This window comes from Kryptolebias marmoratus, linkage group LG18 (assembly GCF_001649575.2).
Source record: "Kryptolebias marmoratus isolate JLee-2015 linkage group LG18, ASM164957v2, whole genome shotgun sequence".
NCBI lineage: Eukaryota > Metazoa > Chordata > Actinopteri > Cyprinodontiformes > Rivulidae > Kryptolebias > Kryptolebias marmoratus.
This window is the reverse complement of record NC_051447.1, coordinates 8,685,821-8,712,486: the sequence shown is the minus strand read 5'-3', so window position 1 is coordinate 8,712,486 and position 26,666 is coordinate 8,685,821. Positions and strand designations below refer to the sequence as shown.

The following is a 26,666-nucleotide window of genomic DNA, read 5'->3' as shown; positions in this document are numbered from 1 at the left end:
AAGGACTCTAACGAGCCTCCATTGTTAGGAGAGTGAGAACAATTTGCAAGCAATCCAGCTTACATCACATCTCAGCTTTAAAAGCTCAACTCCACACTCTCTATTTCTGAATTGAGAAAGCTCCTCGGATGAGAAGCGAAACGTCTTCAGCTACAGAATAGAAGTCCAGTTGTTTTTGTTTTTTACCATTTTTTGAATTCTTTCACATGCTACCGAGGCCCTCGTTCATTTAATGAACAAACCATTAAATTGCCAATATGTCTTGTTTCTTCATACTTTAATCATCCAATCCAATAAATGACACCAAACAAAAGTCAGTAGCAGAATAAGGTGTTTAGCATTGCCAAAGAAGATTTAGCTAGTTTTCTATGGGCGCACCACAACTACTCAACTCTGCTCCCCAGTCAGTAAATGCATTTTCATTACAAATTTGGCACCATTTAAGGGGAAATAAACAAGAAGGATTAAAAAACAGAAATTTCCAGTTGACCTTGAATGCAGAATAGCAAAATTTACAGAAAGCGTGAAAACACTGGTCAGTCACCAAGTATGGAAAAGCAGGATTAATGTGGCCTGAAAACACAAACAAAAAGATCAAAATTTTCAGCAGAACCAATCAGCGTTTCCTTACTGTTCATAAAGTGTTACAACTATAACTTTAAGTGCGTCCAAAGATTTAACTGAGAAATAAAATTTGTTATGAGTCCTGCTTTGCAGTATGACTTTTAATATCTGCGTTTAAAATACAGAACCTTGAATCTCACTGAATAAATAAATTCACAACAGTATCCTAATTGTAAATTGCATGTACACACCTTGCATTTGAATCATAGTTGTTGGAACCGTTCAGCCAATAGCACTGAATAACAGTAATTTGTTCGCAGCAAACGGTATTTTTTGTCAAACAGTTCTCCACACTCACTCATTTCCAAGGTTACTGGAATCATAATGAGCCCCATTCTCGCACAGACGGCTTTGGAAAATGCAGCTCTGCTCCCGCGGAGATGTTGGAATGAGAGACAGGAAATAACCAGCTGTGCAAACTTTATTCAGAGAGGTGGCTTGCCTTTTGCAACTCGGGCTTCAAGTAATTGACTGATAACATGTCATGTTGTCAATCTGTGGCTGCAACCCTTGAAGCATTGAAGCATTTTAACATTGACTTTCTAGGTCTTTTTTTGATGTCTCATAGTAAAATAATAATCCCCTCTTACCATTTTGGGAAGATCTTGCAAAAAAAAAAAAAAATAACACCTTGTTGGAAACAATTATTTTGTCATGTTTTTTTATTTGAACGCAGATAATGCAGAAGTCTAAGCATGATGTTGAGGAATAAATAAAAATAAATGAGGCCCTTTCAGCTACTTTACTACAAATAGTACAAGATATGGTACTGCAGTTTGTATTAGTGGCTTCTGCCATGAAAGGCAGGTGATAATGTAATTGCTTGTGTCTTTGTGGGCATGTGTTAAACTGAACAAGATCTTTGGTTAAAACATTGGCATGAGAAGCAGCAGGCATCAGCAGGTGCCTCATTTTATTTCAAGCATGCATTTTTCAAAGAAATCGTGTCCTCTTTTTTTCTTGTTAATAAATGAAAGTTCTAAAAGGCCAAAACATAAAAATAAAAAAATCAGCTTACAATAACTGGGAACTAAAAGCTCATTGCTAAAAATCTTTTCGTCTTTTGGAAAATGTGTGAAAGATGGACTTATTCAACAAATTCTGCCTACAGGCAAAACAGACATCAAAATCGAGTAATTATCCAAATTAGAAATGACAACAGCTTTCCTTGGGCTTCTTTTCTTTTCTAATGTCAACAAAATAGCCATCATCATGTCAGGTCCATTAATGAGTGTTTAGATGAGGGGATTAGATTATTATGTTGGGATGAGATGTTGGGTTAGGTGCACTGTTTGCTGCAGCAGCAAATGAGAAACACCAATTAGCCATGTTCTAATGGCAGACAGAATGGGTTTTGAGAACAAAAGTCCAGCAGCATGCTTTCGTCAAAAAAATAAAGCTGTCAGTCAGGGCACAAGGGAATGAAATGCTGGAAATAGAAGGGAGGACAGATGAAAAAAGGGCTAATTACATAGCTGACACCTCTTGCTTTCATACATTCTAGTTTTTCCACAAAAGCATCTTATTTAAAAAAAAATCTGCACAAATCTGTTCAAATGCTGTCGGCAGTTTGTGTTATTCTTTTAGAATAAGTTTTATGTCAAGAACTACAAGTTGTATCCTTATCACCCGCCGCCGAAGGTGGAGTGATACCGTTTTGTTAGTGTCCGCGTGTGTGTATCTACAGCTCAGTCAGTTTTACAAATACTGAGCTAACATTTGGCGCTGTGGTAGCTGAGACTGATTCCCAACTTACACTATGAATGCCAACTAATTGCATGAGATCCGTGTTTCAAACTTGGCCATTAACTAAGTTTTAAAAAAAAAAAAACTTTACGTGCTATTTCTGTGTAAAAACTAGTTTGCTAGCAAAATATCTTATGAACCACTCGACAGATTTCAACGAAAAGCTCAGAAAATAATTATTAGCTGTACATCAGCAACTCGTTAACTTTAAAAGTCAGCACAAATCAAGATGGCTTCTTCAGCTAATTGACATTAACCTATACAAAAAATGCCCATAGCTCAGTGAATTTTACAAACATTGAGCTAAGTCTTGGTGCGGCAGTATCTGACAGTCATTCACAACACATACTCCAAGTGCTAACAGACCATGCAAGATAACACAAAATGTTCCTTGGAACTGCACATGTGTCTTTCATGGTTTGACCATAAGGTCTATAACTCTGTCATTTCTTAAGATAGGATGAATTTGGTCTAAAACTTTGGGAAGAATGGCAGTGGGCAATATGTATTCAGTCAAATAAAGCTAGGCCTTCAAATAATGATCTGTTTAAACCTCACAGTCTTTGTTTAACTGAGCAGCCCCGATATGGTTATTCTAGGTAGGTCAATGCAAATAGAAGACGTGACGCAGGACTATTTAATATACTGCATACATAATTTGATGGGAACGTTTTGTGAAATGTATTAAAGATGTGGAGAAAGGGAACTTATTTTAATTTAGATCTTTAAAGAAGCTAAGAAGAGGTCTTTAAGAGCTTGGTTTTAATTTAAACTTTAGTGGAAGAGTCCTAGCATTGATGGAAAACCTGTCAGAAATAGTGTAAACCTGTTTAAGTGAGGGCATCAGGTTGAAATAAAAAAGATGAAAAGTCAGATATCACATTACTTCACCACTTATCCTTTTTCATCAGCACATAAATGAGAGGGAGTGACACGCTCATTGAATCGGGAACGCCACATAAGTGGATCCTGGTAAAATTGCCCGTCTCCATAACAGCAGCTTGACAGCCTGTCAGGTCTGAACACTTCTGAGAGTTTTGGTCATGGCGCATCTGTTGTTCGGATCAAGGTTGACTTTGGCGGATTAGCATCTGTCAGCTTTATTTTGAGCAACACGGCGAGGCTTCAGAACGGAGATTACTGCCAAGGATGCTGATGGCCACTTGTAAACAGCTCTGGCGCCTTGCGTCCCCGTCTTATCTGACGTAGCTGGAGTTGCTTCTTTTTACCAGCAGTTGAGAAAACCAGAGAGAGCTTTCATACATCAGTGGATCTAGGACTGCAAGTCCCATAACACCCTACTGAAACTGACAGTTTGTGATAGTCTCATGGCTTTGGGCTTTGTGTTGCATTTAAAGTACACAGCAAACTGTAAATAGACATGGCTTTACTCCCTCTGAAGCTGTCAGAGAAATGTATATTTGTATGTAAATGAGAACGCTGTAATAGAACAAATTAAACCTGGTACTGTAAAAAAGAACAACCTGTCCAAGGGCAACTTAACTCTGCCTTACTTTTTTATTTTTTATATCGATAAGAAATGAATCACGAGAAAGACAGAATGGTGGAGGGGGGAAGGGTGAGCAGTGAAATACAGAAACAATGAAGTGGAACAAATCCAACAGGCACCGGCTTTATCTCATTCCCTTCGCTTTCTCCGCCTTTTTTCCATTTTTGCTATCTTCCCTTATCTTAATGAGCACCACAGCTTTCTATCGAGGGACGGTGCCAGTGTGATACATCACAGGCAGGACACATACAGGGGAGCGAGGACAAGACAGGGTGACAGTGATGCTGGCAGAGCGATTAGGAGCGCTTATGCAGGCATGCTGATTCAGAGTGCGGGCAGGAGAGCGCCATCATGCTCAGGGAAATGGCAGAGGTGGGCTCTCATCATCTCCCAGAGAGGAAAATGTCAGGAGGATTTGAAAAGTGGAAGACTCAGTGTGTGGCTGAGGCTCAGTTTAAAGAATGTCAGAAAGTGCATGAGTCCAGAACCAGACCAAACTAAATACTTGTGTTAAATGTAAATCCAGAATGGAGCTGTGATTTTTGTTCATCAAATATTATTAATACACGTCTTCACCTGTTATTTCAATCTATTCCAATGAGATGTATGAGCTGATTTAAACGAGCGGCCATAAACGGTAGGTCTAAATGCCCTAAATCAGTGACCATCAACTGGTGGTCCCTGGGCCATATCCAGTCTATGATCTCCCTAATTCGGTCCCATCCACAAAGTATTAAATTATCAATCAAAGGCATAGGATTTCTTGAAGAAATGTTGTGAAGTGTCCAATGTAGCCACTTTGGGCAAACCTTAAAAATAACACTATTTTAATATTTCCTGTGATCTGTTAGCACTTGGAGTATGTATTGTCAGCTACTACCACAATAGATTTTAGCTCAGTATCTGTAAAACTGGCTGCGTTATAGTCATTTTTGTATTTTCTAAGGTCAGCTGCTTGTGGTGGTCAGCTTGAAATGGGTTGACTTCACATGCGAATCAGTTGTGGATGAACACTCAGTAATTACTTTGAGTGTTTCTTTAAGTCATGAGATATTCTGAAAACATGACGGACAATAGTTGACTAATAGTTCATGGCAAAGTTGTAAGAACAGATCTTGCATGGTCAGTTAATGCTCAGAGTACAAGTTGTCGAACAAACTTTTAACCAGTTATAGCCATTAATGTTGGTCAAGGTTGCTTAGCTGTGGCAGGCCATCTTGAATTTTGTTGACTCTAAAAGGTGATCAGTTGTGGATGTACACTGAATGATTACTTTAATTAATTAAAATCCATTTAGTGGTTCATGACATTTTGCTAACATGACAGACAAACACACACACACCCTTTCACCTTTGGGGGCAGGCGATTATTATTCATAGCTTGACAAAAGAAACTGGTTGTTGTTCAGCTAAGAAAGGGTTAAGGACAGGAGTGTTTTGGCCAATCAGATGCTTGCTAACAGCCCTTAAAAAGGTTGGCTGACAGTCTTATATTGTAATAGTGTCATGTTAGGGTGTGGCTGCTTAGCTTAGTAGGATGTGCTTCTTTTTGCTAATGTAATCTAATTGTAGATGCCTATTTGACATCTATGGCAAAGTTAACCCATTAACTACACAAATCTTTGACTTTTAGGCTAAATTTAGCTTGACATTTGTGTACAGTTTAGATGTCCTTCAGACATCTTTTTAGCTGCCTAATTAATTTTTCTTGTGTTTATCATTCTTATTCAATTTTGTTTCCCATGTTTTATCATTTGCCTTAATTTGTACTTTTGACATTCATTTACATGTTTAATTCACAAGTCAAATCATGTAATTTGTCTTGACAGGTCCGCAACTTCAGAATACATTCTCATTACATTTAAGCAGCTAATAAAATCTTTAGAGTGACGTGAATGACATTTTGCTCACATAAACACTTTGGCGACACTTAGCTGAAGCTGCTCATAGTCCAGAATTAAAATATCTTAAAACCACTCTATGTGCAAAGTCTGGGAGCTCACTTGCATAACAGTCTGATTACTCAGAGGCGACATTGTACTGCATTAATAAAAAGGTGACCTTTTCATTTGTTTGCTGCAGACTCTGCCTGCTATAATGTAGTTTTAATTCAATCATGCCCTCTCAAAATGTTGAGCAAATTATATATTAAATGAATGTATATTTCATCTCCCATTCTTTAATTTGGAAAAAAGAAAGTTTTTTGCTTACGTTAAAGGACTAAAACAGGACTGTAAAAGTATTCTATAAAAATAAGAGTTTTACAAAGGTTTTCTGGTTTGGTCTTCCAGGCTGCATGTTAAGTAACTCATCACTGCTACATGTGCCGCTTTTGGGGGTGAAGCTATATTAAACTAACTGGTACAGTTTATTTTATACAAAAGGCGGCATATCAAATAAAGCAGGCATGAGCTTAATAAAGAAATAATCCAAAATGTGCTTCTGAAACATATCTGTATTTGAGTTTTGGACTTTATTTTTCTCTTTCAAAAACTATTTGTTGAAATCAAAATATGGTAGGTCTAGAAGGATAGATTTCTATCCTTGGAAAGATTTAAATATTACAGTGTCCTTTACTTAATCTTTAACAATGTGGCGTTTTTAGGCTTTTTAAAATCCTAATCCTGAAAGGTTAAAATCGTCAGATTTTGTTGAGAAATCATTGGTACAGTTTCCTTTTTGAAATTAGAGGGCTGAACTATGAAACTGACCCCAATACTAAATAGGGAAATACAAGAGCTATGTTAGCCAATTTGCTTGTTTAGTTTTGGCACTTTTAAGCAAATTTTTAAGCAATGTTATCATTCTCATGGGGGCTGGATAACTTGGGTGAAGATCTTAGCTTATGGAAACAAAACAGTAAGACACAGCATTGCCACATAATGTGCATAATAGTCTTCCTGGCCAAGCAAAGCTTAACAGTGACTCTATTTTCCTGTGAATCGGAGCTTGAAGAGCCGAAGATGAGCCATGGAGGGAGACATGCACCACATTGTGCGAGAACAATCACAGATGTTCTATTTTTGCCCACAAGACACAGATTAGATAATCAAAAGTGGGCACATTTTTATGGGAGAAGAAATGGAAATGTCAATACACTTATTCAAGCTCAAAGGATTTTTGCATGCCGTATGTGGTAATGCACACCAAGATGGCTGGACATTATTTTTACATTATTAGATTATTTCCATGGCTTTAGGCTCGCACAAATATGCAGGATGGTTGCGAGCTGCCATTGTTCTGAAGCATCTCACTGGAGAAATGACTGCCAGATGTTAGTGAATATGTCTGATTATGGGCTGCTGAAAAAAAATGTCCTTGGTGCCTCGTGAAAAACATTTGTCACGTATCAGCTAACAAACACTTGGGATGAATTCCTCAAGGGGAACGCAAAATAGGTGTTGTTTTGAAGGATTACGATGCTGACAGCTGATATTTTTTGCTGATTTTGGCGACAAATTTGATGTGACTTAAACAATAAGTCCCCTAAATCCCCATAAAGAGTCCCACTAATGAAATTGTACAAGGTAGGGCCACAGCTCTTCGCTCTTGAGAAGCAATTATGATTAAAATATGGAAATCTGCTAATTAAAGCCAAATCAACAGAGGATACACGGTGAGGGGTTTTCAGTCATGGGTAAATTATGGGTATGAAATAAAATGTTTAATGTGAAGTGAGAGGCGAGATAGCACGCATTTGAGTAGGTAGCGTGACGGTGTTTGTCAAGTCGTATAGCTGCTGCAGGCTTCCTCTCTATGTGACAGGAGAAAATTGACTTGTCCCCCTTTACCTTCCCAGCTTGAGGACATTGTTCATCCATTACTGGCTTAGCTCCATTTTTGATTTTTTTTTTGTCTTTATTTTTTGCCTTCCCCAAGGCTTGTGATATTTTCCAGACACAGTGACTTCTGAACTGTCAGCTGCAGTTCCAACAACATATGATCTTTCCCATTGAACTGCAAGTGTTCAAATAGCTGTCGTAGGCTATTTTAATCTCTGCGCCACAGACATCTAAAACACGCTTCAAGATGTGTTCAACAAATTATGGGGTTGAGAGTGGTGGATTACACTCATTTCTGACTGGGCTGCTTAGCAGAACAGCAGCGGCTGAATGAGACACTGAGTTTTCACAGTCTGCATTTACGAAGCAGCTAAAATATCAGGGCAAACATCTGTCGGCATTTTCTAAAGAAGATGGCTATCTGGGTAGAGGGCACCTTTAAATCGCATGTCTTAAGTGTTGAAAATAATTAGCTGTAAATGACTATAAATATAAGTTTAACTAGAAACACTCAGAAAAAAATTGTGCGATCCAGAGCATCATAAAAATGTAATACATTAATTTTTATTTTATTTTTTTGTGAGAACCCCATCATTTCCTGAAAATGTCATCCAGATCTGTTCATTATCATTTTTTTATCTAATCTTGCTGACAGACAGACAAACAAACAAACAAACACAACTGAAAACATAACCTCCTTGTCGGAGGTAGCAAAGGGGTCAACTGCTGTAGCATAGACAAGGTCTTCAACAGTAGAGTCGCCTGTGGCCTTGACCTTTGACCCCATGACCTTGAAATCAATAGGTATCATTTTTGACCCATGAGTTGTCCAGCTGTGCAGTTTGACATTCCTGCATTACACAGTTGCAGTTAGAGCACAGGATCACCTGTGACCTCGACCTTTGGTGATGAGATTGGACTGGATCAGCACCAAAATTGAACCACTTGTTCCTTGCACCATGTTTAACATTTCCTGAAAATCCATTCATAACGTTCAGTAATCTCGTGCACAGACAGACCGACTGACGCTACTGAAAAACAAACTCCTTGGCGGAGGTAATGAAGTGGTAACCCTTGTCATAAAGAACCATGAGCGTCCTACTGCCGAAGTCTCCAGATAAGAAGTAATAAAAACTCCTCGATTTTGACTCATGGTTGACCATGTCACAAACTGAAACACAAGATAAAGAACAAGTGTATCCAAACATTTGTAGTTCTTACATTTTTATTCAAGATATGCACACAATGATGTGTGTGCACTCCTGTGCATATTTTAGTGTCTGCACTTGATGCACAATGACACATGGCCACCTACGGACTCTCAGGGGAGTCAGAGTAGTTGACTCCGTAGATTAAAGCTTGTTTTTTTTCCCCACCTGCTTGAATGTCATTTCCTGCTTGTTAACTCTCCATTAATGTCTCATACTTCATATCCACTCGACACAAGCACGCAAGAGAGGTCTGGCTTTTATAGGCTTTGTCACACCTGCACAGGGGAGATTTTAACTCTAATTACGTCCTCACGGGCAGAATGGCATTGTGTAACTTTTGATGAATGTCCACTGGGAAGTAATTTTCTAGAGAGTCAGAACTCTTATTGGGTAATCACGATTTTATCACATTGTTGCTCATCTCTGTGGCCCTGGGAATTGTTTTGTTGAGCAAAACCTTTTGCTTAGGTCTCCCAAAAGAAACAAGCCCCTGGTTGGAATTGAGATTAGAATGTTACATCTTCTAGCTTTAGTTTGAAAGGATGACCAGGAAAAAAAAAAGGTACACGCTGTGCTTTCATTTAGTTGTCAAGAAGAGCAAGGTTGCTGACTGAAGGCAAAACCTAAAGGAATAGGACACCAGCAGGAAACCTGAAGGTCCTCATTACAGCAGGTGAGGATCATGACCTTTGGCCCTTTGCAGCATGTTGCCTCTCTTTTCCCTGCTTCTTTAGCACCTCCCAAAAGAAATCTTTTGAGTTTTTGTTTTTTTTTTAACAAATCCATTCATGACTTTTTAGATAATCCTGCTGAGAAGAAGAAAGCAGCCTGTTTCTAGTGAAATGGGTAAATGTTATGAAGTCCAGTAAATTAACTCAAACCAGGATACTTTTATTACCCTAACCTTGGAATTTGGATTCTTTTAAAACAGCCCAAAAATTGGTGTTATGCACAATGCAACTGCCACAAATAAAAGCAAATCTAAAAAAAAAAAAAATTGTCCCAGAATGGTCTTCACCTTAGATCTAATGACTCAAAGTCCTGATGTCTTCCATCATCAATAATAGATCATTGACCCTTTGTGGACCTGTTATTCTCCTGAATAATGCCTGATTGTTTGCTCTCTGCAGTTAAATTACAGTGACCAAATTATCATGACACGAAGGGCACTTTTTCTGGGAGCTCCAAGCTTTGAGAAAACAGCATAAATTAAATCAGGATAGTTTTTTTATCCTCCATGTGCCTGCTTGATAGTCTTTGGGATAAAACAAGTGACTCAAGTTGGGTCTGTTTGAGGTTATTAAAGCTTTATGAATGCCTGAACAATTCTGAAAAAAAAACATTCACCTCCTTTACTATCTTTTGGGTTTTGTTTTGTAAAAAAAGAACTAATATTGTTCAGAATTAGTGGATCATTGTCTCAGTTTTTAATGCAACACTACCATGATGACGGGTGGGCAAAGAGGTGAAAGACTTGAATACAAGAGAAGGTAAAAGAGACTAGATTCATTAACTGTTTCACAAACTGAAAAAGCTGCTGAAGGCAGAAATAACAAAACTAGATTCAGAGCAAAAGGTGTGAGAACTAGGTTTGGTGCGAACTTGTCAAAAACAAATAATGATGGGAGATGAAAACAGCAAGGACCTAGCAACAAAGTGAGCAAAGAAGGGACTGTATATACTGAGAGGGGTGATTGAAGAGTGGGCACAGGTGAGCTGATTACAACAAGAAGCAGGTGGTGAAACTAAGATAGAAACAAGGACAACTGAGGACATCTAGAGGCAGAACATTCATTCATTTCCTCTTACCCGCTTTTTCCTTTTTTGGGTTGCAGAGCAGCTGGTGCCTATCTCCAGAGGTCATTATGTGAGAGGCTGGGTACACCCTGGACAGGTTACAAGTCCTTCACAGGGCCACATAGAGACAAACGAGACCAAGGCAGAACAAGATAACTGAATAACGAAACTAATCACATTCACTTTACCATGTCCTCAGTGCACAGACACAAACTCAAAGACCCAAAACCAAGATGCAGGATTCAATATTAGCCTTTTGGATCATTTTTAAACACACGTTTAGGCATTAAAGCATTAAGGTAACATATGCATAGCAGGTTGCAATAAATTTGAGTTTTCCTATGACATATTTTGTAGCTATAAGTTCATCTGAAAACAATCCCCAACATGTAAAGTATTTTAATATCCACTGGTGATTTCTAAACTCAAACTTTTATAGTCTAACTTTTAAAAATTTGGATGAAGGCAGACAAAAACTGAATTTCTCCAGAGAATCTGGTCTTACCTACAGGTCCACTGTTCTTTGAGGTTTAAAAGAACCACTTCTTCTGACCTGGATGGCTCCAGGGTACTGATTCTCTTCCCAGAGTGGCTCAGTGAAAGATATTTTACTGAGTTTGCTGGAGGGACTATATATCATTTCTAGACAGGGAAGCAACCCAGTATGACACAGGCGCAGCTCAAGTTGGTGGCTGGGGAAGAGGTACAGTATATCTGATTCAGCTCACTGTCAACATGATCCAATACCCAATAAATGACTGAAAATGGATGAATTGTTTTGATGTTTCCTATTGCAAATATTTACACAGAGTTTCCACAAGCATCTCTCAAGATCTATAACTCACAGAGAAAGAGCTTGAGGAAATGAATGCAAATTTGTAATTATTCTCCAGCTCAACATTCAGATTGTTTAACCGTGTTTTATGAGAACACAGTGATGGGTAGAATATTGCTTTGATACAGCGAGTCTCTTTGCTTTGATGGTTATCACAAAAGCTTTCATTTCCTGCTAAGTTTTTTTTTTTTGCCCTCAAATATTTGGATGCATTTGTTGCCTCTGCACCCCCTGGTTTTTGCTTGTCTCCCCGGCTGAATGACAGCCCTGCCTGACAGCAATTTATAAGCACAGAGCAAAATTAAACTATATTTTTCTAGGCAGGAACCTATTGTCATTGTACAATTCAAAAAGACTCACAATACAGTGTGTATATGAATAAAGTTTTTGCTTTCAACTGTTTACCAGCTATCATTTCTGTTAACCAGTTAAACTGCCCAAAATATATGGAAAATGTCATGTTTGCTGTACTTAATTAGTCAGGAAACTTGGATATAAGCAAGTATTTCTTGAGTTTTTTAATTGCTTATATCAATCAGATACTGTCAAAAATTATTGTAAGGTGTGCTGAATGGATGTATAGATCAGCTGTACCGCAGCCACGGCTCATTCTGCATTCCAGTCATGCCCACATGCAAACAGCAAAGACATGAAGGCCTTATTCAGCAAACTCCCATGGAGAAGGCCAATGAAAATGCAAGTAATCATGAAAAGCAGGGGGCAAATGCTCTGGGTTTTACTTGATCAGTGACGAGAGATAGGCTTTTGGAATCCTGCTACATTTAAACATGGATATCATCTTCACAAACGAGCTTGCTTTCATCACACTGGCAGACATTCAGACTCCAAGCAAGATCTCTCTGGGATGCTGTGGCATTGAATTAACCATAACATTGATTGTGTTTGAAACACTTTAGTTACATTTGAAATTTCCAAGCCCCTTCATGGAAAAATGGTAAAGGTGGTATCTTACTTGGCTGCGACTGTTGGAGACTAGTTGGAAAACACCATTCATAAAAATTTGGAAAAGTTCACAATTTCCTTACCCGAGTTACAGAGGCCTTGATGTTTGAATTTTGAACATGTTCAAAACATTTCACTGACAAATTTTCTTTTAAAAACAGTCAGCGATGCTTCATACATTTCAAACCCATCTCAAACCCTTCTTAGTTTCCATAATTCTATAGCACTAGAGCTGTATTTTAATGCCTGCACAGAAGCTCTCCTTAAAATGGAAAACATCAGAGGTTCTAGTCCAAAATGTCCAGATCTTACCACACAGATATATAGTTATTTAAAAAACTGGTCAAAATCTGTCTATTGATTTTAAAAGTGTACTTGAATAGATTCCTTAATAAATGTGGGGGTGACTGCAAAGGTGGGTACAAAGTAAGCTGAGAAGGGTACAATGTTAGTGGAAGTGAGCCTAGAATAGTTTTTCAAGCCATGCACACAAAAAGGTCATTATTTTCAAAAATTGGCTGTGGAAATGTAGTTGCAAGGCTTGGTGGTCATTTGGTTGCAATTCATTAAGTCCACAATTGCAAACTTGCCTATTTTCATGTAGTTTTGAGTCACAAAGAAGTCTCCAATTGTTGCATCCCAGTGAGACTCTGTGTGAGTTTTTAGCTTCACATATAAAGCAAATCACTTATTGTCCTTTGATCAAAAGCACAAATGTTCATTCACTGCTACTTGGATTTATGGCGTGGTCATCTGGCCAGCCTGGAGTCCACTACAATAGACAGAGTGAGGACAGAAGTTGTGAAAAAACGATAGAAGTTGGCCTTCTCTGTTTCCCAGAGGACATAAGCAATTTTCAGCTCTAGTGAGCCAGCTCCAGGAATACCCGATGCCGAGCACAGAACAATATTCAAGCTCATTTATTCACGTCCTCCCAGGGCAGCTACTGACTTGTCACATTTTTTTTTACACAAAATAAAATTGGCAAATTTGGGATTACTGTATCCTCTGACTCAAATTTAATTCTATGAGTTTTGCAGCAGAGGTTTTAAACAATGCTTAAGACAAACATTCAACCAAGCTGCAGTGAATGTGAGAATCCATTAAGGGTTGTGAAATTTTACACCATAAATATCTGAATATTCATCTCTCTAGGAATAATAACGGCAGTGCCACTGCTGCTCTGATTGTGCTCTGTCAGATTCAAAAAGGCACTGACTGCAGTTGTGCTGAAACTTGCAAGTAAGCTCCATGATTGATAGCTATGCTAAGAGTGCCACTGCTGTTCTCCCCAGGTGATGCCAATTGCACTCCAGCTCAGCAGGCATCAGTCCCAGTTTGATTTTTTTAACCAGTCAAAGCTAAGTGAAGTTGCTTTTCTACTGCTAAGTACTACAACTTTAGTCCTAGAAAAATCAGATCAGCAAAATGAAAATTTACAACTTGACATTCAAAATAAAAGATTATGCTGGCTTTCTATGAAAATAAGCGTTTCTGCTGCTGAATGCTCATGTTAGTATGACTAAGTAAGTTAGTGTTTTATGTAGACGTTTTGGACATTTGCAGCTCTCTACTTTGAACTTAAAAAGAATCTTTGTATTTTTAGTTGGCATTGAATGGGACACAGCTTTTGCTGAGTTGTGGCAGAGATTTCAGGTGCGGGACAAGGCTTATAACAGTAGGAGGTGGACAAAGAGCAGCAAAGGGAGAAAACAACTTCTACTGGGCCATGGCTGTCTATTTAGCCATTTTATGTCTCTAATCCACATGGCTCAAGCGAGCCACAAGAGTGTCCCATTTGTATTGTTTGTGTTTTTGAATGTAAATCGTTGGACTTTTACATTTTATGGAGGATTAGGCCAGCTTAGCTCCATGCCTAATGCAATGATTAGGGATTTCTGGCGCAGCAGATAAGTGAATGTTCACTCGTTACTCAGCAGCTATAGGCTCAGTGGTTAAAGACCTTATGTCAAAATGGCAAAGTCTTGGATAAGACAGTTTTAAAGCTGCAGAAGTGACACTTATAGCACTTCATTAATTTTGTCTATTTAATGATCATTAAACAGCCTGCTCTATCACCAATAAACAAAATTTATTGTGATCAATCCTAAAGCAAAATAAAAAAAGGTTGATAAAATTGTATAAAACATGAAGAGTTTGCACAAATAAGCACCACCTTAACATGGTTTTGGCACCTTAGAGTACTCGTAAGCTATAACGGTAATGTGGCTTTAACTTAGGACACACATTAAATCTCAGGTTGTAGAGTACTAAAAACTTAGTGTCATTAGGAACACAAAAATAATAGAAAATACCCCTAAAAGTTGTCTGTGTCCCTATAATTTAATGTTTTGAAACAAATAGGATTTTTGTTTTTAGTAAGTAAATATTTGGCTAGATTTCTGCGTAATACCAACCTGATTAGGTTTAGTTGTAGAGACACTTGCTAAAGCTTAGACTTAGCTTTGGTCATTAACCACTACCAGGAAAACTTCCATTTTTGCTCTTCATCTTTTGAACTTTCTCAAGACAACATTAGTTTTATTAGAATTGCAAAAAAGTACAATATAAGTCAACAAAGTCAGAAAAAAAAACTCATTATTTTTTATGGTATGAGACTCTAAATTTACCAAATTATCTATCCCTGCAATCTGTGTAGTTTTAAAATGCTCTCCTTTGCAAATTCTGTGCATTTTTGTAAGCAGTATTCAAAAAATTATGGTTACTTAAATCCAAAAGGAAGCATTTTTAGGATTGCAGTCTTAAAACGAACTTGATCAAATTTTCTGCACTTTCTGAATGCAATCCCAACTGCCAGCAACAATTACATTGTCTTACAAGATAAAAATGGATTTACATAAAACAGGGCAATAAAAAATGTCTCCACAAGTTTTTAAAACAAATTATTTCTAAATTTGTATTTGTGGTTGTGTCATACAGGTCAGATAGGTGTTATAAAGTATAGAAAGTAAAAACACATACATACACACTCACAAAGGTAATTTTATTATTGCCCACCTTTCATGGTGGCATGTGATAACAAATATGAGCTAGGAGCTATACAAAAGAACTTCAGCTATATAATATTTATGGTAAATAGAGAATTTAACACAGCTCTCACAATGGCTCCAAAAGTTTTGACCATACTCAGGACATGGAGCAGACAAGTCTCATTACTCCCAATATCAAAGAACTTTGTGACAAGCACAACTGAGCTGTACTTCATAAATCAAAGCAACCTCTAAAACACAGACAAATGTTTAAAGGTTACAAGTGAAGTAGCGGGTCACTTGAGGATCAGAAGAATTTCAAAGTGCCTTGTGAAGGGAATTTTCAAGTACAAGCAAGAAATGGACCTAATTAGTCCTAGTTTTGTCAATAATTCCTTTTAATGTTTTTTTTTTTTATTGAACTCTTGTAAAATGGTTTGTGTGTGGTATAAAATTACATGCCTTTCAAGAATGCATGCATAATTTAAAAAGGAACATTCATTTTAAAACACCTATCAACTACAAAGAAAAGGGTCTGGAAATAAATAGACAGCAATTTAAGCCAAAAGTTATTTATTAGGTCTTTTCAGGTAAAATTAAAGTGGATGGGCAGACAGTGTTCAAGCTAATGTAATTTTCTAGACTTCTAACTAAAAAGATAAAGTTGAAAACTAGAGAGAATTCACATTATAATTTAATCCTCTAAATCTTTAGGCTTATCTTAAAGTTGCCTTTTCTCTGAATTATTAGAAAGTTCTTATTGGGAACTTTTATGTAAAAATTGGTGATTGTGAAAACTTTAAGTATGGTTTTAAATAAAACTAAAACAATAAAATAGGTAATTCCCAAACACTTCCAATGAGCAGTTGAGGTAGGGAACGCTACTGTTTATAAGGTTGACTTGATCATTGTATTTGATGCTGTGGATCCTAATATCTTCTGATCATTGTTTTAAGACTTTGTGAGCAGTAATATTATTGCTCCAAGGTGGTTTAATGAATATTTCATTTTCCCACTGCAACCAAACTTACATGTGTAGTTCCACAAGAATCCATTCTGAGCCCTGTATTCTTCTCACTATATGTTGACAACAGTATGGGTCCATTTCAAACATTCGGTGATAACAAAAAATATATATTGAAAATGTAAATTCTATAGCTTTCTACTCAATTAATTTGGTTGCCATGACATGTTCATTTTGCTGTCCTCATAAGTGTGATAAATACGGTATTTGAAAACAAATATTTAATTAACAGTTTTTCTTATTTTTCCAAAAAAATAACTGCTTTGTGTTTAAATGTTTAAATGTGTGAAACATTAGTGAAACCATTATTGTAACATCACCATTTGAGCTGATGCTCTGACTTGTTCTGCCTATTTTTAACCACCTTGTCATACGCATTTAGATTATATCCTTTTATCTTTCCTTTTAGTATTTGTGTCTCTCCATAATGAAACAGGTGTCTAATGGTGAGATGATATTTACCCACTGATTATAAAACATAGCTGCCAAAAAGCTCAGTCTCTAATTACAAAGTTAATTGGTGTACTGGACACATTCTTGCTATTATTTGAGGTAAAATGACTAAAAGCTGGATCCAAACATAAAAAGGGCACAATGCTGATGTTAATGGTTTGATAAAACCTGTTTTTTTTCTGTTATCTCTCACCATTATACATTAAATGATGTTATAGCATTTGTAGTAGCATACTGAACATATTTTAGAACGTGTCTGAAACTGATGAGATTATTACAAATTGGAAAGTTAGTCATTCTTGTGTTTTACCCATAACCCTATTATGAATATACTCCTCAAAAATTTTCAAGTGATTGAACTACTCAGGCTGTCATAGTCTTTTTTTGTGTTTTCTTACAAATCCATTTTCTCTTTTGTTCTGTCGTAGGTTCCATCTGAGTAGGAGGTGGCAACAAAAGACCAAATGCCATGGATGTATTCAATTTCACAAATTGGAATGCCTCCGAAGGCAATGAGACAGAAATTATGGAGGACAGTGAAAGCCCGTACAAGACCGTGGAGGTAGTGTTCATCGTGTTGGTGGCTGGTTCCCTCAGTTTGGTCACAATTATTGGCAATATCCTGGTCATGCTCTCCATCAAAGTTAACAGGAACCTACAGACTGTCAACAATTACTTTTTGTTTAGCCTTGCATGTGCCGACCTAATTATTGGACTCTGTTCTATGAACTTGTACACAGTTTATATAGTAATAGGCTACTGGCCCTTGGGGCCAGTGGTGTGTGACTTGTGGTTAGCTTTGGACTATGTTGTCAGCAATGCATCTGTCATGAATCTTCTCATTATAAGCTTTGACAGATACTTCTGTGTCACCAAGCCCCTCAGCTACCCTGTAAGGAGGACCACCAAAATGGCGGGAATGATGATCGCTGCTGCCTGGGTTCTTTCTTTCATCCTCTGGGCTCCTGCTATTCTCTTCTGGCAGTTTATTGTTGGTGGGCGGACAGTACCTGAGAAGGAGTGCTACATCCAGTTTTTTTCCAATGCTGCTGTCACGTTTGGAACAGCTATTGCCGCCTTTTACCTGCCTGTCATTATCATGATTCAGCTATACTGGCAAATCTCCAGAGCAAGCAAAAGTCGTGTGAAGAAGGACAACCGCAAGCCATCAGGAACCAATCCAGAACCTGTGTCACCTGGCCAGAGGAGAGATAGCACTCCCAAACCCAACAATAACAATGTACCAGGGGAGGACACAGGACATTCCCAGAACCAGAATGTGGATAATGGGGCCAACCAGCATGATGGAAAACTGCAGAATGGCAAGGGACCTTCATCCTCCGCTGCTGATATAGAAACCGAGGGTGACAGTGTGCCGAGAGAGAACTGTGCTCCTGCGGAGGAGAAGGAGAGCTCCAATGACTCAACATCCGTGAGTGTGGCTGCTTCCAATCAGAAGGATGAAGAACCAGCACCATCCACAGCCAACTCCAATGCTGAGACGAGTCAGCAACTCCCACGTCAGCGGGCCAAGGCAGGGAGCTCTAAACTGACCTGCATCAAGATCAAAACTAAGTCACCTAAAGGGGACTATTACACACCATCAAATGCCACTGTTGAGATAGTCCCAAGCTCAGAACGGCAGAACCATGTGGCAAGAAAGATTGTGAAGATGACTAAACAGCCTCCAAACAAGAAGAAGAAAGGGGCACCATCACGGGAGAAAAAGGTTACACGCACCATAATGGCCATCCTGGTCGCTTTTGTGGCCACCTGGACTCCATATAACGTGATGGTGCTTATTAATACTTTTTGCTCCAGCTGCATCCCCAACACAGTATGGACTATTGGTTACTGGCTGTGCTATATTAACAGCACCATCAATCCGGCCTGCTATGCCCTGTGCAACGCCACATTTAAAAAGACATTCAAACATCTTCTCCTCTGCCAATATAAAAATATTAGGTCAGCCAGATAAATACAAGCCCCTGTGGAGGAGGCACTGAAGTATGGGTTGCCTGTTTCTGTCTCTGTGTGTGTGTGTGCGTGTGTGTGTGTATGCTTGAGAACTGTGTTGGTTATTCATGTGTAAGTGTTTGTTTTTGTGAAAGAGGTTAAGAATGATAGAGTACATTTTGAAATCATTTTCTATGATTTTACCAATTTCTCTCAATAACCAGTTGTAGCACTTTACACCTATTTAACTGAAGCGAGTTGCATTGAAGTGTGTTGCACAGATGCAGCGTGGATAAGGAAGGGTTGTACAAAAATAAAAAGACTTTTTGAAAACTGCTAGCCTAAAATTGAAGGCTGTAAAGCAAATAACACAGAATGACAATGATCTAATCAAACTAAGATTGAAAGCAGACAAAGATCTAAGCTATAGGGACAAGAAAATTTCTAAATGGGAAAATAGGGCTGACTGAATTTACAAACCTTACGAGTTTGAAGTTCAGTGAAGATACTTGTAGATAACTGTACATAATGGCATATAATCGATTTGTGTGTGCACAAGTGGGTGTGTGCTGGCTCTGTATTTGGGTGCGTGCCCACTTGTGCCCTCTGCTTGCCTTCTCTCTGTGTAATCATTGTCATGGCTCTTCCAACCAGCAACATGTAGAATAAATTGGGGGGTTTTGTGTAGATAACCTCCGGGGTGTTGACATCTAGACTGGTAGCTGTCCTAGCAAACAAAGAGCTCTGGTAAAAAAAAAAAAAAATGAGGTTGTGATAAATTAGCATATTGAACTTGCACCTTTCAAACTGGCTCAGTAACAAAACAGAAAAAAACTTTTTAAAAAAGCTTTGAAGACTGGCTTAATATTTTTTTAAAAAATCTATCAAAATTAGGCATAAAGAAACCCACCTTATGAACATCCCAAAGAGCTTCCCAAAATATCCAGGATGTTTTTTGGTGGGCTTTTAGGATCAAATGTCACTAGCAGGGCACAACACCCCTCTAATATATCGGCAACACATTAATAATACCCTTCATTTGATGTTCTGAACCATTGTATCCTATTCAAAATGTGTGAATGATGGATGAGGTAACAATTGTTAAAAAACAATTTATTTGTGTGGCTAACCCCGTATGTTTCCAAAAGATGAGGATAACGGCAGACTCTAATTCGGACCAATCAAATAGTACATTGTTCTACCAAGGACTAAATTTCCAAAGTGGAAAGAGCTACTTGACATTTGTAATCATCCATGTTCAAGTCAGGCGAGAAGAAACCACTCAAAGTTCATTTAGTGTGGCATAAAAATTAGAAATGATTTTTTTTTTCCAACAACATGCTGTGTGCCATTTATAAATTTATCCTGTACAAAAAAATAACTTTGTGTTCTCAAAATTTATGGCAATTTTTTTCCAAGAGAACTTACTGAATACAACCTGTCATGTACTATTACACGATAAAAACAAACCAAACGACATCTAAAAATGAAACGAAAAAAAGAAAAGGGGCAAGAGATTGTTCAGTCGCACTCTTTCATTTACCATCTGCGACGAACCTCATCACTTCAGCTTTTACCACTGACAGGATGTCAGGTGTTGATTTTTATGGCAGCTATTAAGATATTTATGTTTGCTGTAAAAGTTGCTCACTGCTGCAAAGACGACACCAACTCGATGGGTGAAACAGGAGGTTGGAGCTCAGAGCTGTCCTGTGTTATTGTCTGTGCGATGGCATTTTTTTGTGTTTGTGTGTGGATGGATAGGAGACATCATTTGATCCTTTTGATTAGTGGAATGACATCCCAAATTTTATTATAAGGATGAAATTTCTGAAGATCTGGAAGTGTGTGTGGGTGTTGATGTGTGTTTGTGTGCTCCAAGAGTGGAGTTTACTTCAGATCACGGGTTACAGCCTTGTGATTTAAAAAAGGGCTACTTCAGTGTCTATATATGTTTGTTGTAACTCATCTCCTTTTGATCTCATAATTGATTTGATTTTGTCTTTGTCGAATTACAAGTGATGTGTGTTTATTTTAGTGGCAGAAGTAACAGAAAATCACAATGTATTGAGTGGCATGTTCTGGGTTTTCACGGATATCATTCATCATTTCAGCCTATTAGATTATTCTCAGTTACATTAATGTGGCTTAGTAGTTGGAGTGATGAATATGCAACAGCATTTGCCATCAGGAGGTTGCCACAGTGGCTGGTAGGGGGGCTTTGCAAAGATTTACGCCTGCACCGAATAGCTCCTTAAGGCTGTCGGCTTTAAAGAGAGATCTGGGACAGATCCTATAATGAAAACTCACCATGAGGCTGATCAGATTACGGGCCGATGTGGAACACCTACATTTGAGATTAAAGACTGCCCATTACACGCTCAGCTTGTGCTTGCATGTACATGCCTGTGCCCCACTTACTGTATTACTCTGCTCATTTCTTGTCTTGCTAAAGTCTCGGTTTCCTTTAAGGTCATGACTGCGACATAAATATCACATGTACATCCATGCAGCTTGCTCTGTTATTCATTAACATTTTTCCCCATCTCATGCTCTAAATGTTGCCTTTCTGCTAAATGCCACAGATGTGCAGAGCTAGTGTGGAGTAAACATTTGTGTTTTCATATTCAAAAAGCATGTTTATCCCCTGACATTACTGGCTGAAAAAAGGAAATGAAGTCCTGACCTGGAATTATTGCTTTCTGACCTTTACTTTACAGAAGAAAGAGACAGGAAAATGGGCAGACAGCAAGCCATAGCATGCGGCAAAGGGCAGTGGGTCACAACTGGAGCCTGCTGAGCTGAAAACTTTCAGCCTCTGTTTACACAGCCTGCATAAGAAGACTGGAATTTGCTGACCTCAAAAAACCATGAAAGATATTCAATAGATGTTTTCAAGAGGGTAGGTTAGGTAAGGCAGTGTTAACCTGGATTTGGCTTCATTCAAGGTTTTGCCGTCTTTTCTCCTAGCTAACAACTTTAACATGTGTTACAGAATCCAAATTTCTTTCACCATTTTGATCATTTGTTTTAAGACATTGTCAAGGAATTGTTGTCACAGACTACAAACATGGTCTAACTCACAGTTGCATAGTTATTTGGTTGTGCACTCCTAAAAGAACACTTCCACTGTAGTTTTTTTTAAAGCAGTTGCATACATGAATGTAAAATGTGAAAATCAAATCACATCAGTAAGTTTTATTTGCAAGGTCTCAGGGGTTGCAGCTGTTCAGATAGTAAATCATGGTTATCTTGTTGAATGGTTAAAGGACCCAAATGCTGGTAAACAGGAGCTGCAGCTGCAAGAGGTCCAAACTCTTTTTCTTTTGTCTGTTCCCTCCAAATAAATACTCTATATTGCCAAAAGTATTTGCTCATCTCCCTTCACATGCATACAAACTTGAGTGGCATCCCCATTCTTAATCCATAGGGTTTAATAGGATGTTGTCCCACCCTTCGCAGCTATAAAATAGCTTCAACTCTTCTGGGGAGGCTTTCCACAATGTTTAGGGGTGTTTATGGGAACTTTTGACTATTCCTCCAGAAGCACATTTGTGAGTTCAGACACTGATGTTGGACAGAAGGCCTGGCTCACAGTCTCTGCTCTAATTCATCCCAAAGGTGTTCTGTCAGATTGAGGTCAGAACTCTGTACAGGCCAGTCAAGTTCTTCTACTCTAAACTCGCTCATCCATGTCTTTATGCACAGTCATGTTGGAACAGGAAGAGGCCATTCCCAAACTGTTCCATAAGACCATAATCTCCCCGCCACCAAACTTTACACTTGGCACAATGCAGTCAGACAAGCACTGTCCTCCTGGCAGCAGCCAAACCCAGACTCGTTCATCAGATTGCCCACCAGAGAAGCATGATTCGTCCCTCCAGAGGACACGTCTCCACTGCTCTAGAGTCCAGTGGCAGCGTGCTTTACTCCACTGCATCTGACACTTTGCATTGCACTTGGTGATATAAGACTTGGATGCAGCTGCGCGGCCATAGAAACCCATCCCATGAAGCTCTCTGTGCTCTGTTCTTAAGTTAATCTGAAGGGCACATAAAGTTTGAAGGTCTGTAGCTACTGACTATGCAGAACGTTGGCGACCTCTGTACACTATGGGCCTCAGCATCTGCCGCTCTGTGATTTTACGTGGCCTAACACTTTGTGGCCGAGTTGCTGTTGTTCCCAATCACTTCTAATTTGTTATAATACCACTAACAGCTGACTGAAATATTTAGTAGTGAGGAAATTTCACAACTGAACTCATTGCACAGGTAGCATCCTATCACGGTACGACACTGGAATTCACTGAGCTCCTGAGAGCGACCTATTCTTTCACAAATGTTTGTAGAAGCAGTCTGCATACCTAAGTGCTTGATTTTATACACCTGTGGCCATGGAAGTGATTGGAACACCTGAATCCAATGATTTGGATGAGTGAGTGAATACTTTTGGCTATATAGTGTATCACCAAATCAACCTGTAAGGTAAACACAAGCACATACATATAGAAAAGACACTAAGGTCTGAAGAGGGCTCAGTTCAAACCTTGACGGTTTTATACTCAGGGAGTGATTAACTGATAACAGGTGTGGTGATTAGCAAACAAGAACCTGGTTTGTGAGGGGAACAAAGCAAGCACAAAACTAAAAGTGCCACACAAAAAAATGTGTCATTTTTCTCCACACTTCCAGTTTAAGCACTGTGGTTTGCTTTGGCAAAATAACTCGGGAGGTTTTAAAAGCCAACTAATAATTAAGAATCTCAACAGTATCAGAGTTTCACTCATTGCTGCCACTTTCTTGATCCTTGCTGTTAAAGGTTCCACCAGTTGTCTTCATCTGTTCAGAATTACACTCTCAAATGTTCATTGAATAGTAAACTTTTGGATTAGACAGGAAAAGCCAAATATAACAAAAAAATGTCACAGGGTTAAATGGAAATCTAGATTCTTTTTTTTTTTCATTCTTGTTTATTCGAATGTGACCCTTGCTGTAACATTTTTGGCAATTCTGTTTTAACTATAGAACTCTCAATTTATTGTGGTGTATACCTGAGAAATTATTCAGCAAATATATTGAAATAAATAGAATCAATGACCTTTAGAGAAATATAAATAATTTATTGACTGAGACGCTGAAAACATTTTTAGTTGCATCCCCATGAGACATACTCCTTTGAGTGAAAAGGTCAAATAATTTTAGTCAAATATTAGCAAGACTTATTAGAATATGAACAGTGTTTATTTTAGTTGTTTTTTAATCTGAACAGTGGAGTTCAAATACAATATGTCCTTTTAAAAAAGGGGTTTCAAATAAAAGTGCAAATTTTCAGTCAGAGGTTAGGCATCCATTTGAGTTCAACATTTAGACATCCGTCACACTGAAGAGTGGAGCCATGTCTCTCTGACATCTGTCACACATCTCAGAAGAGAGTAAAAAGCTTTCCAAAACATCTGATTAATCTTTGCCAAGCTGTTGTTTGATGGATACCAGCAGGAGAGTGAGTGGATCGCAGCTCAAGCGGTGGTCCAAGGGTCAGTTTGAGCAGCTGCCTGGGTGTCTGATGAAAGACGATGGCAGTTTATCACCTCCTGGAAGGGGGTGGGGGGAGAGGGCGAGGTGACGCTTAAAAAACAAAGAGGTGCCTGATGCAGGAACCAAAAGTTCTCATAAACCATTTTAGCCACAAGGGTAAAAAACAAAGAAGCAGTCTTGTATCAGGGCTTGTCTGGAAATGATTTGGCAGAATGCGGATGACAGAAAGAGAACGTGTTATTGGTGACAGTGAAGGAGGACAGCTGAGCTGGGAGAAAGCAATCAGATGGCCCTAAGGTGTGCTTTGTGCATATGAAAAGAGATGAGCATGCCTTTGTCAATATGACTGCTAGGGAGGGCTGAGAAGGATGAGACAGTGGTTAAAGGATGGCGCCTGTTGGAGACAAGGCCAAAGCAAGAGGATCACACAGCAAATGGACCATGTTTGGAGAAACTATAGCCGCTTTAGGCAGGTCAGCCAAGAATTTCAGTGTCCCAGAAGAAACCTGCCGCCTGGTGTAAACACATTACGATACAGCACTGTTTACTATCCCTTCCACTCATTTTATTGCGTCTCATTCTCGTGCAAACAGAAACCATCGTTTGTGGTTATACGGCCATGACCATAACATTTTATGTGACTCCCTTCGCATAACTCCCATAATGCTCATCTGTCTAATAGGACTAAAACAAACATAGTGACTGTGGTAATCATCAGATCATAACGTGCCGTGAGAGCTAGCTGGGCTCCTGTTCGTACGGCTTATGTCAAAGGGCTACACTCCTCCTTTTATGGAGAACATGTGACATGTTTATCCGAGATGACTTCAAGTTTAGGTTTTCTCTGGCTTTTTTTCTCTCGGGTGAGTTGCTGAAGATCATTTTAACAACCTTGTGCAGCAACCTGAAAACACAGCACTTTCTCTGTGTTGGGAGAACTATTTTTAAATGATGGATATATATCGCCAGATTGTACAGGGCAATTTTAAGTGCCTTAACCAGAGTGAAAGAAACAAATTGCTCCTTTACCCTAAAACTTTTGTTGTATATTTAGAGTGGCTGTGCTGAGAGGTGTCGATTACTTCAATGTGGTGCACATTAGCCTATCCAGTCTTCCAAAGTAGGTTCTCTCTCTCTCTTTTTTCAGATTATTTTTTTTGTTTCCCAGCCTTGAGCTCCAACGCCTAAAATTTGAAGTCCGCCTGACTGTGGTGGAAATGAAAAGTTGCGACTGAACTCTCAACAATGATCATCTCAATGCATTTTAAATGGTTTATCACGGCTCAAACTGCAAACTATCACAGCTGTGACAAATTTCAGTTAATGTCATGATGGCTCAGCGGGCCGTTTTGGGTAATTTTTCATGTGTGTGCGTGTTCACAGTTTGTCAGATGGAAGAAAAAAAAAATGCTTTGCAAACCCTGTTTGTCTGTCATCATGTCCAAATCAGTGCTGTCAATAATTTTAATGTCTGTGGGTGGGTGTGCAATGTAGTTTGCTTGTATTGTGTTCTCTTTTTCTCTCTCCCTTAAAGAAAATCCTAAGCATAGCGCACATTTGCAAATATACGCACAGTAATCGCGTATTTTCCTGTCATCGAACCTTCCTCTTTGAAACAGTCTTTTAATAGAAAAAAGCTTCCAAAGACTCAGACACAGGTTTCTGTGCCACTGGAATACATGTAGATACATTATATTGTACATTTTCTATCACATTTTGTAAATCTGTGTCAATTATCGTTGTACAGAGTTTAAATGTAGTATTGCAAAGTATAATATGATCAGTGTACAGCCAGAGTTTCTTTTTTGGGGTTTTAAAAATATATATCTATGACTATTATTTATCAGGAAAGTATTTTGAAGAGAATATCACTATAAAAAGACAAAGTATAACTATGTGTGTGTGTTTCTGGAGTTTATGATTTGCAAAGAAATTGATTCTTGCCTTGCTAAATGAGAGACTGCCCCCCTTCCCTAACATTGGAGCAGAAGTCCAGGGGATTTGAAGAATGACTTCTGGAGCCAAAGAGAAAAAAAAAATGAAAAAGAAAAAGGAGGAAAAAGACCCAGGAGGACGACAATAGCTAAAACTAGTTTCAGTGTGGTCCAAAAGCCCAGAGGCAAGAGCTTTCATTTTGATTTCACCTGTAAATTTATGAGGCTTCACCCTCACCCTGGGAAGACACTGCTTTACTCTATGGACACACAATAATTTTTTTCTTTTTTTTTTTCGTAATTTCTCT

The 26,666-nt window shown here is 38.5% G+C and overlaps 1 protein-coding gene across 2 annotated transcripts in view; it reads left to right on the top strand.

Annotated features, from left to right (window-relative positions):
- The window catches only part of chrm2a (cholinergic receptor, muscarinic 2a), an 89,365-nt gene extending 62,705 nt beyond the window's left edge, over positions 1 to 26,660 (top strand). For both annotated transcript variants that reach the window (XM_017411638.3, XM_017411639.2), the window contains one exon: positions 17,363 to 26,660. In XM_017411638.3, coding sequence (XP_017267127.1) covers positions 17,404 to 18,912 — 1,509 coding nt within the window. In that variant the 5' untranslated portion in view covers positions 17,363 to 17,403 and the 3' untranslated portion in view covers positions 18,913 to 26,660. The remainder of the gene's footprint in view (positions 1 to 17,362) is intronic.
- Positions 26,661 to 26,666: the final 6 nt, after the last annotated feature.